The sequence below is a fragment of the Xenia sp. Carnegie-2017 genome, unplaced genomic scaffold (genome assembly GCF_021976095.1).
Source record: "Xenia sp. Carnegie-2017 unplaced genomic scaffold, XeniaSp_v1 HiC_scaffold_16, whole genome shotgun sequence".
In the NCBI taxonomy this organism is placed as follows: Eukaryota; Metazoa; Cnidaria; class Anthozoa; order Malacalcyonacea; family Xeniidae; genus Xenia; species Xenia sp. Carnegie-2017.
Window position 1 is genome coordinate 719,297 of NW_025813469.1, and position 14,174 is coordinate 733,470.

Consider the following 14,174-nt stretch of genomic DNA (forward strand, 5'->3'; position numbering starts at 1 on the left):
ATGGAAAATAGTGCTAACATACAGCCATCCACTGATCTTATAATGATAATTGTTAGGCACGATGTAGCTTGAGAGTGAAGTTGAGTCAACTGGGTTTTTATAAACTAAAAACTTTATTTTGAAATCCAAACGTAATAATATTTCATACAATAAACATCTTGAACTTGACTTAAAAACTTTAAAAGCATAACTATCAGTAATAAATTAAAAATTTGAATCTTTCATCCTCCTCTATGACATCTGTCTTTCTTCTGTTTCATCAAAGTAGTTCAAATGAACAGTAACGTTCTTTAATGTGCTTCACTTCAACTTTTCCAATGCAATCTTATTCAAGAGTTCGTATCTCTGGGCGGCAGGAAAAAAGACGTTCTTAAAAAAGACATTCATTTTCGCGCACCATACATTAAATGGTTCTTGAGAGTAACCATCTTCCTTAACCACATCTCTTGCTTCCTCACCATCACCTTGAACTTCAGTCAGACTAATGGTGATGTCTAAAATTTTAACAAGAAATAATCAAACAAGCTGGTATGTTAAACAGATGTTACTTTCAAAGTTAATGGAAAGACAATCCACCCTAATTACCTTGTGGCACCAATTCAACAGGTGTGGTTTCATCCTGCTGCGTCTGCTCGAAATGATCATCAATAGAAGGTTTTTTTAATTCTCCGGAAGAGGATGCTACATCGTAGAGAATGAATAAAAAATTTCTATGAAAAAATTCCTCGCCACTCGTCTGTGTAGCTTTTCAAATAAACTCAAATCAATAATTTTCACTGGCTTCACACTGTATGAACACTGCACAAAAATGTTACTTAAACAAGTCATACCAGTAATACTGAGTAAAGGTATATCCACATCTTTCGTAGGAGTGTCCAAAGCAATGGTTACAGAATTCGAATGCTGTTCTTTTCCATCAGCTTTAAGTGTTTCCTCTCTCGTATTTAACAAGGAATGAGTTGAAGAAAGGCGGCTTTCTACAAGAAACATTTACAAGCGTTAGTAACTTAATCCAACCATTACCTTTATGGTTTTAAGTCAATTCTTAAACAGCTAGTGCAGAAGCTTTGTTCCACGTTCAGATGACTGTTTTAGCTTAACTTCCGTAAGTTTTTTTCTTTGAAGTGCTTTGTTTAAAAAATTTCATTCGAGAGATAATAGAATAATCTTTATAAACTTCGTCATTTCATTATTGTCGTGAAAAATCACCGCGAAAAACTCAAGGAAGAATATGCTTACACACTGGTACACAGTTATTTAGTAAAAAACAAAGCTTTGAGCATTCCTATACGTTGAAAGAATTTACCAATGACTGGGGAGTCAAAGCAACCAGCTGATGTACTTGCAAGTCGACTTTTAGCAGTACTACAAGGCTCGGTTAAGATAACTTCATTGGATGAACGAACTGGATTCTCTTTCAACATCATCTCTGTGACATGCAACTCAGCGCATTGAACCAAAGTCTCGAAAACTTCATAGAATGACATTTCTATGTCAAGATTGATGAAATCATCTTGCAAAACTCCAGGATCATCATATGAACAAATATTGATAAAGTCCTTTGCACTCAAATCGTCGCCAATAATATTGTATTCTTTCAACATGAGAAGCAGGGTTCTCATGTTAACACATAATCCATTGGGTTTACTTCTTTTAAATTGAGACGACCAGTACTGGTATATGCAATAAGTCTTATCCAAATACTGATTCAACTCAATCGTAACACTTGGCTTGGAATATACAACGCCACCAATGCAAAATGAATGTGGCAAAATAAACGCTGTTATCAACTTTGATAAACACCATGGTAAAAGTCTATGGTTGTGATCAGCATTTTCAGCAAACAAGTGACTAGCAATAAAGACCAGAGCAGTCAAGAAGTCACGAATAAGAATATACTCCCAAGGATAATATGCATCTTTGCCATCGCTTGCAACGAGTCTAAGAATTTCTGGAACAGATGATCCAACGTGATGTATATGACTGTCTTTGATGAATCTACAGAACTGCATTCGAGACATGGCTGATGTATTGTCTAAGGACTTTTCAATTCCTAAAGCGCTATAATAACTGTAAATCTTTTTTAACTGACTGATGTGTTGTAACATTATGTTGTTTACTTCATGTAATTCCAATTGTCGTTCATCTACATTAATATTTCGATTCTCAAATAAAACTCTGATGTTAAGTTCCAATTTATTTGACCAATCAATACTGAGTTCAGAGAAAGCAGGGGTTGAAGGCCGCTGAACAGGTAACCCAGCAAAAGAAATGTCTGGTGTGGTCATTCTTAATGGATTGATATCAGGATATTCCAGCATACGATCGTTTTCGAATGTTCCTAAAAGGATAACACTTTTTATAGCATTGAACTGGTGGTAGTAATGCTTGGCAACAAAATATTGTCATCACATATACCTTCAAATATCATTCCATTTTTGAAAACAAACATTCCTGTGCCATGCTTCATGTTATTCAACCAGTCACCTTCGTACTTTGCACCACTTGCATAATGAAAAATACCATGACCATGACGTTTACCGTTGACAAAATTACCAACATAACGATTCCTTACTGGATACTGTGATCCCTTAATTCGCCTCTGGAACCATGTATGTTCGCCAAATCCTTGTTGCACACCATTTAACCATTGACCAGAATACTCTTCATTGCTTGTGAACCACTTCATTGTTCCTTCACCATGTCGTATATTATTTTTCCAATTGCCATAGTAGACATTGCCACTGGCATACTTACGCGTACCCTTACCTTGTCGTTGATTTTCAGACCATTCTCCTTCATAATAAGAGGTACCATGTTGGTTATATTTCAACAAACCCTGACCATGTCGTTTGCCTTCCTTCCACATACCAGTGTATGTACATGGTGGCAGGGTACATTTATAAATACCATGACCATGACGTAATCCATTGGTGACCTCTCCTTGATATACACTGTCATCAGGCCAGATATACACACCAGTACCATTCAATTGATTGTGAACAAAATCCCCTTCGTAAATTGTCCTGTCTTGCCAAACAAACTTTCCTTTACCATGCATTAAGCCACGCTCAAAATCACCTTTGTATATGTTCCCACCTTGAAAGCATGCGGTGCCGTAACCATGAAAGAATCTTTGTTCATCCCGCTCACCGTCGTAAAGTTCAACAAGCACGTCGGTAAGCAAAGGTTCGCTTCTCATGGCATCGTAAGGTTTTTCGTAATTTGAAGCCATTTCAGGTTCTTGAATAGCTTCAGTTGCATTCTCATTAGATTGAGAATCGCCAATTTCATCTTTATCATCGCCATTTGCGTTAGATTCCGTAAATGAACTATCCAAAAACTGAGGCATGTTTTAAATAGAAATCTCTTCGGCCATTTTATAACAACAATCGTTTCCATAACGACAAGTTTCCAATTTTTCATTCAACTTTGCTAACGACAGGATCTGAAATGACCAATCAGAGGTAGTTTTTAGTTGTAAGTTTCCACCAATAGGAACACGATGTTTCCACATGCTTTCAACAGTCAACATACTTCAAAATATTTATACATATGGAAGCATAATACAATATTCTTAAATATTTGCCCGTAATACATAGTATTTATATCAACGAAAGGAGAAATTAAAAGACTTTTTTTGAAAATCAGGAAAGTTAATGAATTTTTAAGTCGATAAATCTAATAATAAATACAGTAGGAAATAAATGAAATGTATTTTTAAAACATGAAGCCTTCAAAACAATGGTTTGTTTGGGATGGACTTGGCATCACTTGCGCTATGTTTACGTACTTTCTCATTGGCTTTGCTGAATTCGTTGTAGTTGGTGTTATACTGCTGCCCGAATTGACAACAACGGCTTGGGGATTATTTCATTCAATTTTATTTTCGATTCTTGCTCTTTTAGCTGCGAGTGCTCACATGCGATCCATGACGACCGACCCGGTAAGTTTGTGTGTTTAAACCGTTCACATTTCACTTTGTAAACATTTTTTCAATCATAAAACAAGTTAAAGATTTACATGAAATAGCAAATACTGATAGCCACAACCACATATTCATATTTTGACCGACGCGTTTATAAACACATACTTACACAATGATTCGCATGCTGTAACTAACTAGCTTTCTTTATGGTGTAAATGATTTTTAGGGAAGCATACCTTTAGGTAATTGTACAAAGGAAAATATTAGAAAATTGGACATAAAAGAAGGAGAGGTTTTATACAGATGTACAAGATGTGAGTGTATTAAGACTGATAGAGCTCATCATTGTAGCACCTGTCAACGTTGCATCAGGTAAATATATAAAAACGTTTAAGGAGAGATTATGGGTAGAGGTGAAGTATAACTCTCTCCATACCTCTACCCCCACATATTTTGCTTTATATCACTAACTATTTATTGGATGAAAAAAAATTTTGAAAATCCTTCCAATGGTCATTATTTCTAGTTTTAAAAACATTTTTTTTATTTTCTTTAAAGGAAAATGGACCACCACTGTCCATGGTAAGGCTGGAGTTTTTTAGGAGATACATGAAAAAATTCCATTCATGATTGGTTATTATTTTTATCGTTACTTATCATAAGATTTCAAAGAGTAAATTTGCCTGTAAAAGTTGGACATTCATTTATTGAAATGAACTATTGATCTCGTCTTTGATAGGATCAATAACTGTGTTGGAGAAAACAATCAAAAGTTTTTTGTCTTATTCACGGTAACATTGTTAACTTACATTTGATTGAATCACTTATAAGTATGCTTTAAATCAATTATTACTAAGAATCAATACTATTTCTAGTTTTACATTATGGTCATCTCAGTCTATGCGCTGTTCCTTTCTGTTAGACAGTTTTTTCTCTGCCAAAACACAGATTGGGAAGGTAATGTCATGTGCATCCACAGCTTTGTTCTTATCTCTTAAAACCTTACGAATGTTGATTTGTAGGTTGCATCTATCTCAAAACACCAGCTGGCATGGTGTGCATTATATTCCTTGTATTTGAAGGAATTTTGTTTGGTTTATTCACACTTGCGATGTTTTGCACTCAAGTGTGTTCAATTTGTAAAGATGAAACGGTAAAGTTCTAAGATTTCATTTTACTTTACTCATTTCAAATACAGCGAACTTTAATACTTAACTGGTTTTTGCTAATGATGCTACTTTGTTCAAATGTTCACACATTTGATAGGGAATTGAAAATTTGAAGAAAGAGAAGGTCGATAAAGAGGAAGATAAGTCTTTGTGAGTATTTACTAGTTAATTCAGAACCATATGATTTATCCACAATTTTTTCAATCAATTTCCACCTGTCTCAACACCAGATGTTCAAACAAGCAAATCTTTTTGAAACATTTTATAGATATGACAACCTTAGGGATGTATTTGGTGGACACTTTTCATTGAAGTGGTTTTCACCATTCACTCATCCAAAGATTAGCAGACGAAAGACTGTATTCAGTTATTATGAAGTTTAAAAACTTGACCCAGTGGCAATGACCTACCACAAGAGTACAACACTTATAATTTTCATCTGGACGTGTAAATTATTCATCGATTACATTGATTTCATCAATGATAACTCACCTTATAATGTACAATCAACTGTAGTTGTGTATATTCCATCACTAATGTACATTTCTCGGGTTTTAAAAACATGTTCAACATCAATTATTTAATAATGAATTTATTTCATCAACATAATTCAAGTAAACAGTTCATTTTTTCTTAAAAAGCAACAAGCATGTTTGGTAAATTTATCTACCAATGAACTAGAAAGCAACTAACAAAAAAAAAGGTAAAATCAGAAGTGTCCTGACCCACCACCACGACGTGCTTGACCCCTATTATATGGAGCATTCCTAGGATGTCCCCTCGGAGGTCCCCCGCGATTTATAGAACCCCGTCCTCTTCTATTAAATGGGCTCCCTCGTCTTGATCCATCAAATTCCATCTCCTGGCCATGGTGCCTAGGATCACCATCATGATAAAACTCATGTTGATCCCCAGGAGGTCCATGATTGTCATATGGCCCATACCTGGGAAAATAGTTTTTTAGCAACATATTACATCAAGTAAAGGTTATCAAGTGGAAATATTTATACCTGCCAGGACCCTCCATTCCTTTATGTCCGACCTCTTCAGGTCTTCTTTCCATATCAAGTTTTTGACCACCTGTCATTGATGGTTCGCAAGAATCTTTAAAACCAGGATGCTCTCTTGGAGCTTGCACTTGACCATGCTGCCATTCTCTTGGTGGGCTTCTTCTACCATAACCTGGAGGTGGTCCACCTCTATCAGGCACCATACGAGAGTCACGTGACCTCGGGTCATCATACATGTCACGTGATCGTTCCCATTCTCTGAAATCTTGTCCAGGTGCTGGTCTTTCATCCCTGGGATCTCTTCCAATAGGAGGTCTTTCCCACTGATCTCTACCAGGGGTCCTCTCTCCCATGGATCTCTAGCTTCTCTGAAATTTTCCCTTGGCAATAAGGGGACGCCATAATCGTCACGCATGCGCGATCTGGCAAATTCTTCTCTTCTAAAGTCATCATCAACAGGTGCTGTGAACCTACCATAATCTTCTCGTGCTATGGGTCTACCACGACCAAATTCATCTGCAGCACCACGATCTAATTTGTGACAACAAAATGACTCAAAGTAGTAGATGCAAGTAAAATGTCTCAATTAATTAATTAATTAACTAATGTTGTAATGTTCCTTATTCTGAAGAAGGCTCGAAGCACCGAGTCGAAAGCTCAATAAAAATCATTTTTAAAATCCGGAGAAACTTTTATTTTACAATCAGGAACAGTCATCTCCATAACATAAAAATATTTCTACTTACGTGGGAAGTCTTCTCTAGGCGGATATCGATCATAGTAGTCCCGCTCTACAAGCCTACTACGTTCAGCTAGTCTGTCGCGATCCGCTAAAACAGAAAGTCTCTCCCTCTCGGCTAGTGCCAGTCTCTCCCTTTCAATTAAACCCAGTCTATCACGATCAATCATTCCTAATCTTTCGCGGTCTGGAAATGGCAGTCTATCTCGCTCTAGATATCCAAGTCGATCACGATCAGCAAGTGATAAAGCATCGCGATCTGCCAGAGCCAATCTTTCTATATCTAGCCGTCTTCCTCGATCCAGTCTTTCTAAAGATTCTCTATTGATGAAATCTCTAGCTGCCAAGCGCTCTCTCTCGCGAGCAATAGACTGCAAAATATAATGTATACATATTTTATTAAAAATAAATGAATTCATCTAACCTCATACACCTCTCGTAAGCCTCTCGTCTTACCTCGCACACATCTCGTCTTACATCTGACACTTTTCCGCTTACCTCGCAAACCTCTCGTCTTACCTCGTACACCTATCGGCTTACCTCGTACATATCACGTGATAAAGTTTCTGAAGTATCTTGTGTTTTTTTCCGATCATAATCTTCCTGCGTTAAATATTCCTCCTTTGAAAGATATTCTTTATCTTTTGCAGGCAATCTCTCGTATTCTTCACGAGTCAGTAAAGACCGTGCCCTTGAGAGAGCTCGTCATAATCTTTTACAGAGGTTGTAACGTTGCCATCGCTACCTGCCAAGGTTGGTTGCGAAGGAAAATCGGTTTCATCGGTATTTCTGTTACCTGAGGACTGTGGCTGCTCACTATTCTCCAATAACAACAATTTTCTAGTGCTGGCCGGTAATTGAGCATACTCTTCGCGAGACAATACGTCCTTAGCTCTTTTTGAAAGTTGTTCATACTCATCAAGAGTAGCAACAGAACCGACAACCAACTTTGTCGTTAAAGATTGTTCGTCAGTGCCGGGAACAAGCAAATTGTCACCTCGTCGTCCATCATCGTTTGTTCCACTCTTTCTATCAGTGTACGCTTGAGAGGCACCACTAACAAATGGTGATCCACTTCTATCCAGTGAATGGTGATCCACTTCTCTCCAACTGTCTTGTTTTGGTTCCTGACTGGCGGTAAAGTCGTGTGATTTTTTTGCTTTATTTTCTTCCGTTTCTACCACGCTGGTGCCATCTGTGTGTGAAGTCCCAACGCCCATGGCTTGTTGAATCATTTCGTCAATTAATGGAGATTTGTGTTTCATGAACATCGCCAGATGCTTTGGACCTCGAAGATGTAAATTCTTTGCAGACAAAGTGGCAAACTGCACATCACAGAGCTGACAGAAATACTTAGCTTGTTCACCTGTGTTCACTACGTATTCTGCACCAACAACATTCTTTGGAAGACCGCTGCTCTTATGCGCCTCATCACTTTGTTCAGGGGTGAACTTAGATGACTTCTTTAAGATGGATTTAAGTGGCCTTGAGCCAGAATCATCCATGTCGTCCGACATTTCTTGATCGTCACTGTACCTCTCTCCTAGTCGATGAAGCTGATCATCGTCTCCAACACCCAAGGATTTAGAGAGAGTTGTTTTAGCTCCAGAACCTAGGGCACTGACTTGACTAAGAAGATTCTTCAGGGCTTGTTCTGTGGACGTTGATGTTTGTGACGAAGACTTTAGCGGCTCGTTCGGTCGAATGTACGTCAAAGCAGATGAGTTAAAAGGTACTTGAGAGTCTTTTGTGCTGGAAATTGTTGGAACTCTTGATCCTGAAGCAGATCCTGTGGGGTAGGGCACACCTACAGAAGGCAGCAACCCTATCGGTGGTCGTGGACCAGTCAGTGGAGGTACAGGGGGCATCAATGGCCCACCACCAATGGGGAAACTAGGTGGAATAACACGTCCAAGATTTTCCACACGCGCAAGATTAGCAAGTAGATCTCTTTGCAATTCATCCATTTCTTTGTTTTCATCATTATCGACGTCTCTACTGCGATTGCGGTCATGTGATTTCTTTCTACGTTTTTCATCACGTTCATCTGAATCTCTTCTTTTATCATCGCGACTCCGACCACCCAAGTCCCTTCTCCTGTCAACATCTTCTTTATTTCTGCTATCTTTACGGTTGATACCGTCATCAGATCTACGCTTATCTTTGTGATCGTCAGAACGACTTTTTTCAACACTTCTTGTACGATCTTTAGTTCCAATTTTTAATCCTAAATCTATTTCTTCATAGTCACCAGCATCTTCAAAGATCTTACCACTATCTCTGTTGTTATGCCGTTTCTTATCACTTTCTTCACTATAGGTTGATTCGTCTTTTTTTTTTGCATTATCCTTAGAGGATTCTTTGTGAATCTTTTCATCCCTTCTTTCGCTTTTCTTGTATTCTTTCTTGTCACCTTTCTCTCGTGAATCAATGTCTACCTTTCTATCATCCTTACCGCTTTCATTTTCCTCCCGACCAGTTTGAGACAGTCCATTTGGCAAGAGCTTTGTCTTTTGCTTCTAAACTCTTCGCCTTAGTCTCGGCCATTGCCGTATCTTTTTTCTTTTTCTCTTCAGTCAGTTCAACGTCGGCATTCGAAGAACTTTTCTCGTATCGTTTACGTTTTTCAGGGCTTGGTGTTCGTCTGGATCGCTTGCCATGTCGCTCACGAGATAAACTTCTCGATCGCTTTCTTGAACTGCTCTGCTTTTTGTTGCTACTTCTACGTTCACGACTATCACTTCTACTTCGACTGCTCCTTCGCCTAAACATTAAAGACACATGACTTCATTATCTGATTTCACTAACACAGTTAAAAGACAACACAATAAAGATCATCAGTAAACTTTTACAACGCTCTCAAAAACTTAAACTTACCTCTCAATACTGCGGTCACGACTGTAACCACTCTTTTTCTTTGACTGATATTTTTCACGTGACCGATAATCGACTGTTTCACCGACCTCCTTTATGTTTTCATCTAATTTCAACGATTGCTCATTCGTATTCTCACTAGAGGTCACAGAATCAACACCAAGACTGGCCAAACCACTCATGCCTTGCGAACCAAATATTTTCTGCATTAATTCCAATCCACCTTGTGTCTCTGCAAGATAACGGATGTCAGGAAACTGACGCTTAAGAAGTTCTAGCAGCAATGTTCTTTCCATATCTTTGTTTACATCTTTCTCAGATTCCTCGACAATCTCTGTCGCACGTTCGTCATCAAACACATCTTTTCTTTCATGATCAGTAGGAGTTTTTGATTTCTTCTCAAGATAATCTTCCTCCTTCTCCTGCTTACGAACTGTGTCTTCCTCCCTATCCTTAAGATGAGCAAAAGCTCCACCAAAGAAACCTTTCAAACCTGATCTTTCACCACTATAGTCCCCTCTTTGATGACCGTAATCAATAACAAGGGAACTTTCATTGTCATTCTCAATGATGCCACGTTGTTTGTTTATAACTTTTCTTAAATCCTCGTTATTTTCATCATCTTTACTCGAGCCTTTCTTTATGATCACTCGTTCAGTATCGGAATCACTAGTGTATTTTTCATCCTCATAATCCTTACGGCGGCGTTCAGACTTATTTCCACGCTTCTCTCGTCTTACTCAACGAGTCCTCGCGAGAGTGTCGGTCACGTGAGCCGTAATCCTTTGATCTTTCTCTCGAGTCCTCCTTGGAATAACGGCTATCTTTGGCGTACTTCTCAAACTTCTCTTTGAGACTCTTGCCATCAGGTGCAACCCACTTGTATTTATCTTCATATGCAAGCGGACCTCGTCCACGTTTTTTACTGCTGTCGCTTGTGGCAACTTTGGGATCCCACTTAGACGCTTTGAAGATTTCAGCTTTTTTCTTCCCGTATTCCTCTTCTCGTTTCTTCGCCCATCTTCCGCGTTCTTCTTCGTCTTCTTTCAACTTCCTTTCTAATTCTTTCTTTTCTTTCTTGTCCAATGTTACCTTACAATGAGAGAACAATAATCAATTGACAATCTCCCCATCCCTATGGGTAAAGAAAGGTTTTACAATATCTAAACGGGCGAATACTAGTCATCATATCTTACTCAAGACACAGACTGTCTACTTTACCATACACAATGATGCAATCCAGGTTTTGCGTTGTCAAACATATAAAAACCTGCTAATATAATCCCTAACCTTAGGCATCCCCATTGCCATGGCATCCTCTTCATCTGCATTAATGTCGACGACAACCGAACGCGAGTTCAAATCCTCTTTGGTTTCACTAGAAATGTTTACTTTGATCTTATCAAAGTTCTTAAGCGGAGGAGAGATGGTTCGCTTAATCTTGTCTCTGAGATCTTGCATGCTTTCTTTCTCCGAGTCTGGCTGTTGTTCCAATGGTAACAACCGCTGGCGAGCTGCAACGTTGTTTGCATGTTTCTTGCTTTTAAAATGAACCTTGTGATTATTCTCGCTGGTGAACGTCATACAGCAGAGATCACATTTGTACGTCATTTGACCGTGACCTTCCATGCGCACCTGATGCTCTTTGCTTGTCACGTGTTCAGTGTAAGCAACCTGAAATCCCAAATAAAACAACGTGTAAAGTAGCTATCTATAACAGCTTCAAAATTGAATTTCTTTAAAATCGTCCAAAAAAGAGACAACTTATGTCTTTGACGAAACCATTTGGACATAAAAAAGACGTAGCTAAGAGAAGAAAAACGTATGAACTTACCTCTGATCTACAGTCCATATCACATATACCACAATAGTAAGCAGAAACGCTTTGGGAGATTGGTACGATCTTATTCAAAACAGCCAAACACTTTTCGCTCGTGTTTACTTCACTGGTGTCTAAATCAACCAATGAACTTTTGCTTTGTTCCGCTCGCTTTTCCGCAGTTTTAACGTGTCGTTGTCCTTTCACGTGATCGTCGTAATGCAACACATTTACACAGTCAAGATCACACACCTCACAATAATAAGGTGAATAATACTTAATGCTTACAAACGGATCTTCTTGCTCGACTTCAGTGCATGGCTTTCCATAGACTGGATTTCTTGACTCAGTCCTTTGCAACAAAGGCAAATGATTCTGCTTCTTACAATGGACTGTCAATCTAGTGTCAAACACTTGCTGACAAGTGGTACAAGTGCGACTCTTCTTCACTTCAAATTCCTTGCCGCACTCGTACGACTTTTTGTGTTTTGTAGATTTGCTATGTGTGTCGTAGCCTTGTTCGTTTTTGAAACGCTTGCAACAAAACCTACAAGCAAAGTAAGATGAAGCCTTCAGATTTGCAGTTTGTTGATTAGTTGAGGAAACACCCTCTACACGAATTGGAGCGCTGTTTTCATCACCAGCTACATTCCCTTGTTTCTTGTTTATGCTGAATGATATTCTACTTTTTCTCGTCATAAGTCAAACGCAGTTTTCTAAAGAGTAGTTTTGAAAAAAGAGTTTCTACTTAAATGTTACTTAAGTTGGTAAACACAATCTAAAATTAGCACCTTTCTATCTTTTTTGAGAAAATGAATACTCAATCATCAATGGACGTTTGATTTCGCTGTTAAGCCGTTGAAATTTCAGCAAACCACAAGCATCCTATAAAAGTTTTTAGGTTTAGAAAATAAAAAAAACCTCAACATATATCTGACAAAACAATAAACTAAGTTCGAAGACGATAAGTAAGATCATTGTTATCCGATTTTATTCCATCCTTGCATACTCTACAAAACAGATAAAAAAATCATTAAATATTGATGGAGATATTGATTAAAATAAAACTGAAATAATTTCATGACTTACCGTTTGATTTAAGTCTTGATATAACTTGATAAAAACAAATACCAACTTCCAACCACCAAACATGTATTTCATTCAAAACGCAAATTTAATTTTCAAAATGAAACTTTGGCATTTCTTTGTGCTTTGAGTTTCTGCAGTCCCATTTTTGAATATGGTATGACTTTTAGCTTAAAACTTTTCAAAAGCGACACAAGCATCAAAGACATGTTAGTAAAGACTGTTCATAAAGACATTTTAAGAACAGCCATTCAAGGAAACTTTAGCCATACATGCAAGCATTTTGTGTTTGGTTAAAAGTAGTTGACACATGGCATTCTTTTAGTTTCTCTTCCAATAGAAGTGAAAGCATTAATAATAATTTTGACTGTAAGAGTCATGAGGAAACTGTCATAACAGTAAATTATCCACACATGTCTTTAAGTTCACAATTATTACATCCCAAACACCTCTCATAGTTAATAACTATCCATAAAATGCAATTTTTTGACAACAATTGAAGCATCACATATTACCAAATAGCATGCATGCATGATGCATACAGTAACATTTCACAATATACCAGTACATCGTACGGTTTGTATGCATCCCATTTGCCATATCATGGCGATTTTTCATGTTTTTAAAAAATGATATCGTAAGAAATTGGATATACTGTAGAGTATTGAATACACAGCAATATATAGTGAGGTTTTGTTGCTTGATATTACAAAAGACACCAAAAAAATCATGTTGAAATAAAAACAACAAGTTGGTACACTACACTAATCTAGAGTGAGTCTTTAGAAGTTTGACACTATATCTTGCTCCATATTTTGTTTGTTTTTTGTTTGTATAATCAAGTTATTTATCAGGGGCTTTGGATGCTAAAGTATGTCAATGAAGTGGGGATAGGGAACAACTAGTTGCAATCATATTAACCAAATTTTTCTTGCTAATTTTTCAGATGCAGAAAACATAATAGCAATAGACGACTCTTGGTCAACTATGAAAACTAATGACCAAAAGCAACAAAAAATATTATTTGTCCAACAGTATTTTGAAATTAATCAACCTATTTCAACCAACGACTTACAACTTACAAGAATTCGACAAACTATACCATGACTTGAAATAATTGTAAGGGGGGGGGGGGAGTGGAGATTACACACTTCCCCAGTCCCCTGACGCTACGCAATGTACTGATTGTTATATTATTCACAATGAAATATGCCTAAGGTACGTTTCATTTAAATTTAATTTCTCGTAAGGAGTAAATCGCCATTTTTTGCAAATATAATAACTTTAACAACCAAAGAGAAAGACATTTTACAAACACGCATTCAAGAGGATAATGACAAGCTATAAAATTTAGGCAACTTAAACAGCACAGAAAATGCATATATATACAGAATTGTTTAATGAAATTTTTCAAATAAATCTTTTTAGGATATAACTGTCGATCACAAACCTTTATTCTGCCTTTTTCTCCTGAAAAATACCGATATTTTTGACTAAAACTACTTCGAGTATGACTAACACAGCGTGTTCGATGATTGAGTTGGAAGAC

The 14,174-nt window shown here is 37.4% G+C and overlaps 3 protein-coding genes across 3 annotated transcripts; 1 reads left to right on the forward strand and 2 right to left on the reverse strand.

Annotated features, from left to right (window-relative positions):
* Positions 1 to 94: 94 nt before the first annotated feature.
* On the reverse strand, positions 95 to 14,170 carry LOC124436375 (radial spoke head 10 homolog B-like). Its single transcript, XM_046986291.1, has 6 exons — positions 14,076 to 14,170; positions 2,419 to 3,448; positions 1,307 to 2,341; positions 831 to 977; positions 586 to 681; positions 95 to 494 (listed from the first exon to the last, which is right to left on the reverse strand). Exons 2-6 carry the CDS (start codon positions 3,350 to 3,352, stop codon positions 301 to 303), a joined length of 2,406 nt encoding a protein of 801 aa, XP_046842247.1. The 5' UTR covers positions 3,353 to 3,448; positions 14,076 to 14,170; the 3' UTR covers positions 95 to 300.
* Positions 3,579 to 5,706, forward strand: LOC124436378 (palmitoyltransferase ZDHHC3-A-like). The gene is made up of 8 exons (XM_046986292.1): positions 3,579 to 3,946; positions 4,155 to 4,300; positions 4,487 to 4,510; positions 4,668 to 4,719; positions 4,804 to 4,885; positions 4,951 to 5,081; positions 5,195 to 5,247; positions 5,366 to 5,706. The coding sequence occupies exons 1-8, from the start codon at positions 3,728 to 3,730 to the stop codon at positions 5,478 to 5,480; spliced, it is 822 nt and encodes a 273-aa protein (XP_046842248.1). The 5' UTR covers positions 3,579 to 3,727; the 3' UTR covers positions 5,481 to 5,706.
* On the reverse strand, positions 5,807 to 6,460 carry LOC124437090 (basic salivary proline-rich protein 3-like). The gene is made up of 2 exons (XM_046987111.1): positions 6,108 to 6,460; positions 5,807 to 6,041 (listed from the first exon to the last, which is right to left on the reverse strand). Exons 1-2 carry the CDS (start codon positions 6,458 to 6,460, stop codon positions 5,807 to 5,809), a joined length of 588 nt encoding a protein of 195 aa, XP_046843067.1.
* Positions 14,171 to 14,174: the final 4 nt, after the last annotated feature.

Coding starts and splice junctions, on each gene's coding strand:
- LOC124436375 (XM_046986291.1), bottom strand. CDS start 3,352: ATGCCTCAGTTTTTGGATAGTTCATTTACGGAATCTAACGCAAATGGC. Junction 2,342..2,418: donor AAATGGAATGATATTTGAAG/GTATATGTGATG, acceptor TTATCCTTTTAG/GAACATTCGAAAACGATCGT. Junction 495..585: donor TGTTGAATTGGTGCCACAAG/GTAATTAGGGTG, acceptor TTAAAATTTTAG/ACATCACCATTAGTCTGACT.
- LOC124436378 (XM_046986292.1), top strand. CDS start 3,728: ATGAAGCCTTCAAAACAATGGTTTGTTTGGGATGGACTTGGCATCACT. Junction 4,511..4,667: donor ATGGACCACCACTGTCCATG/GTAAGGCTGGAG, acceptor CGTCTTTGATAG/GATCAATAACTGTGTTGGAG. Junction 4,720..4,803: donor AGTTTTTTGTCTTATTCACG/GTAACATTGTTA, acceptor TACTATTTCTAG/TTTTACATTATGGTCATCTC.
- LOC124437090 (XM_046987111.1), bottom strand. CDS start 6,460: ATGGGAGAGAGGACCCCTGGTAGAGATCAGTGGGAAAGACCTCCTATT. Junction 6,042..6,107: donor GGAATGGAGGGTCCTGGCAG/GTATAAATATTT, acceptor CTATTTTCCCAG/GTATGGGCCATATGACAATC.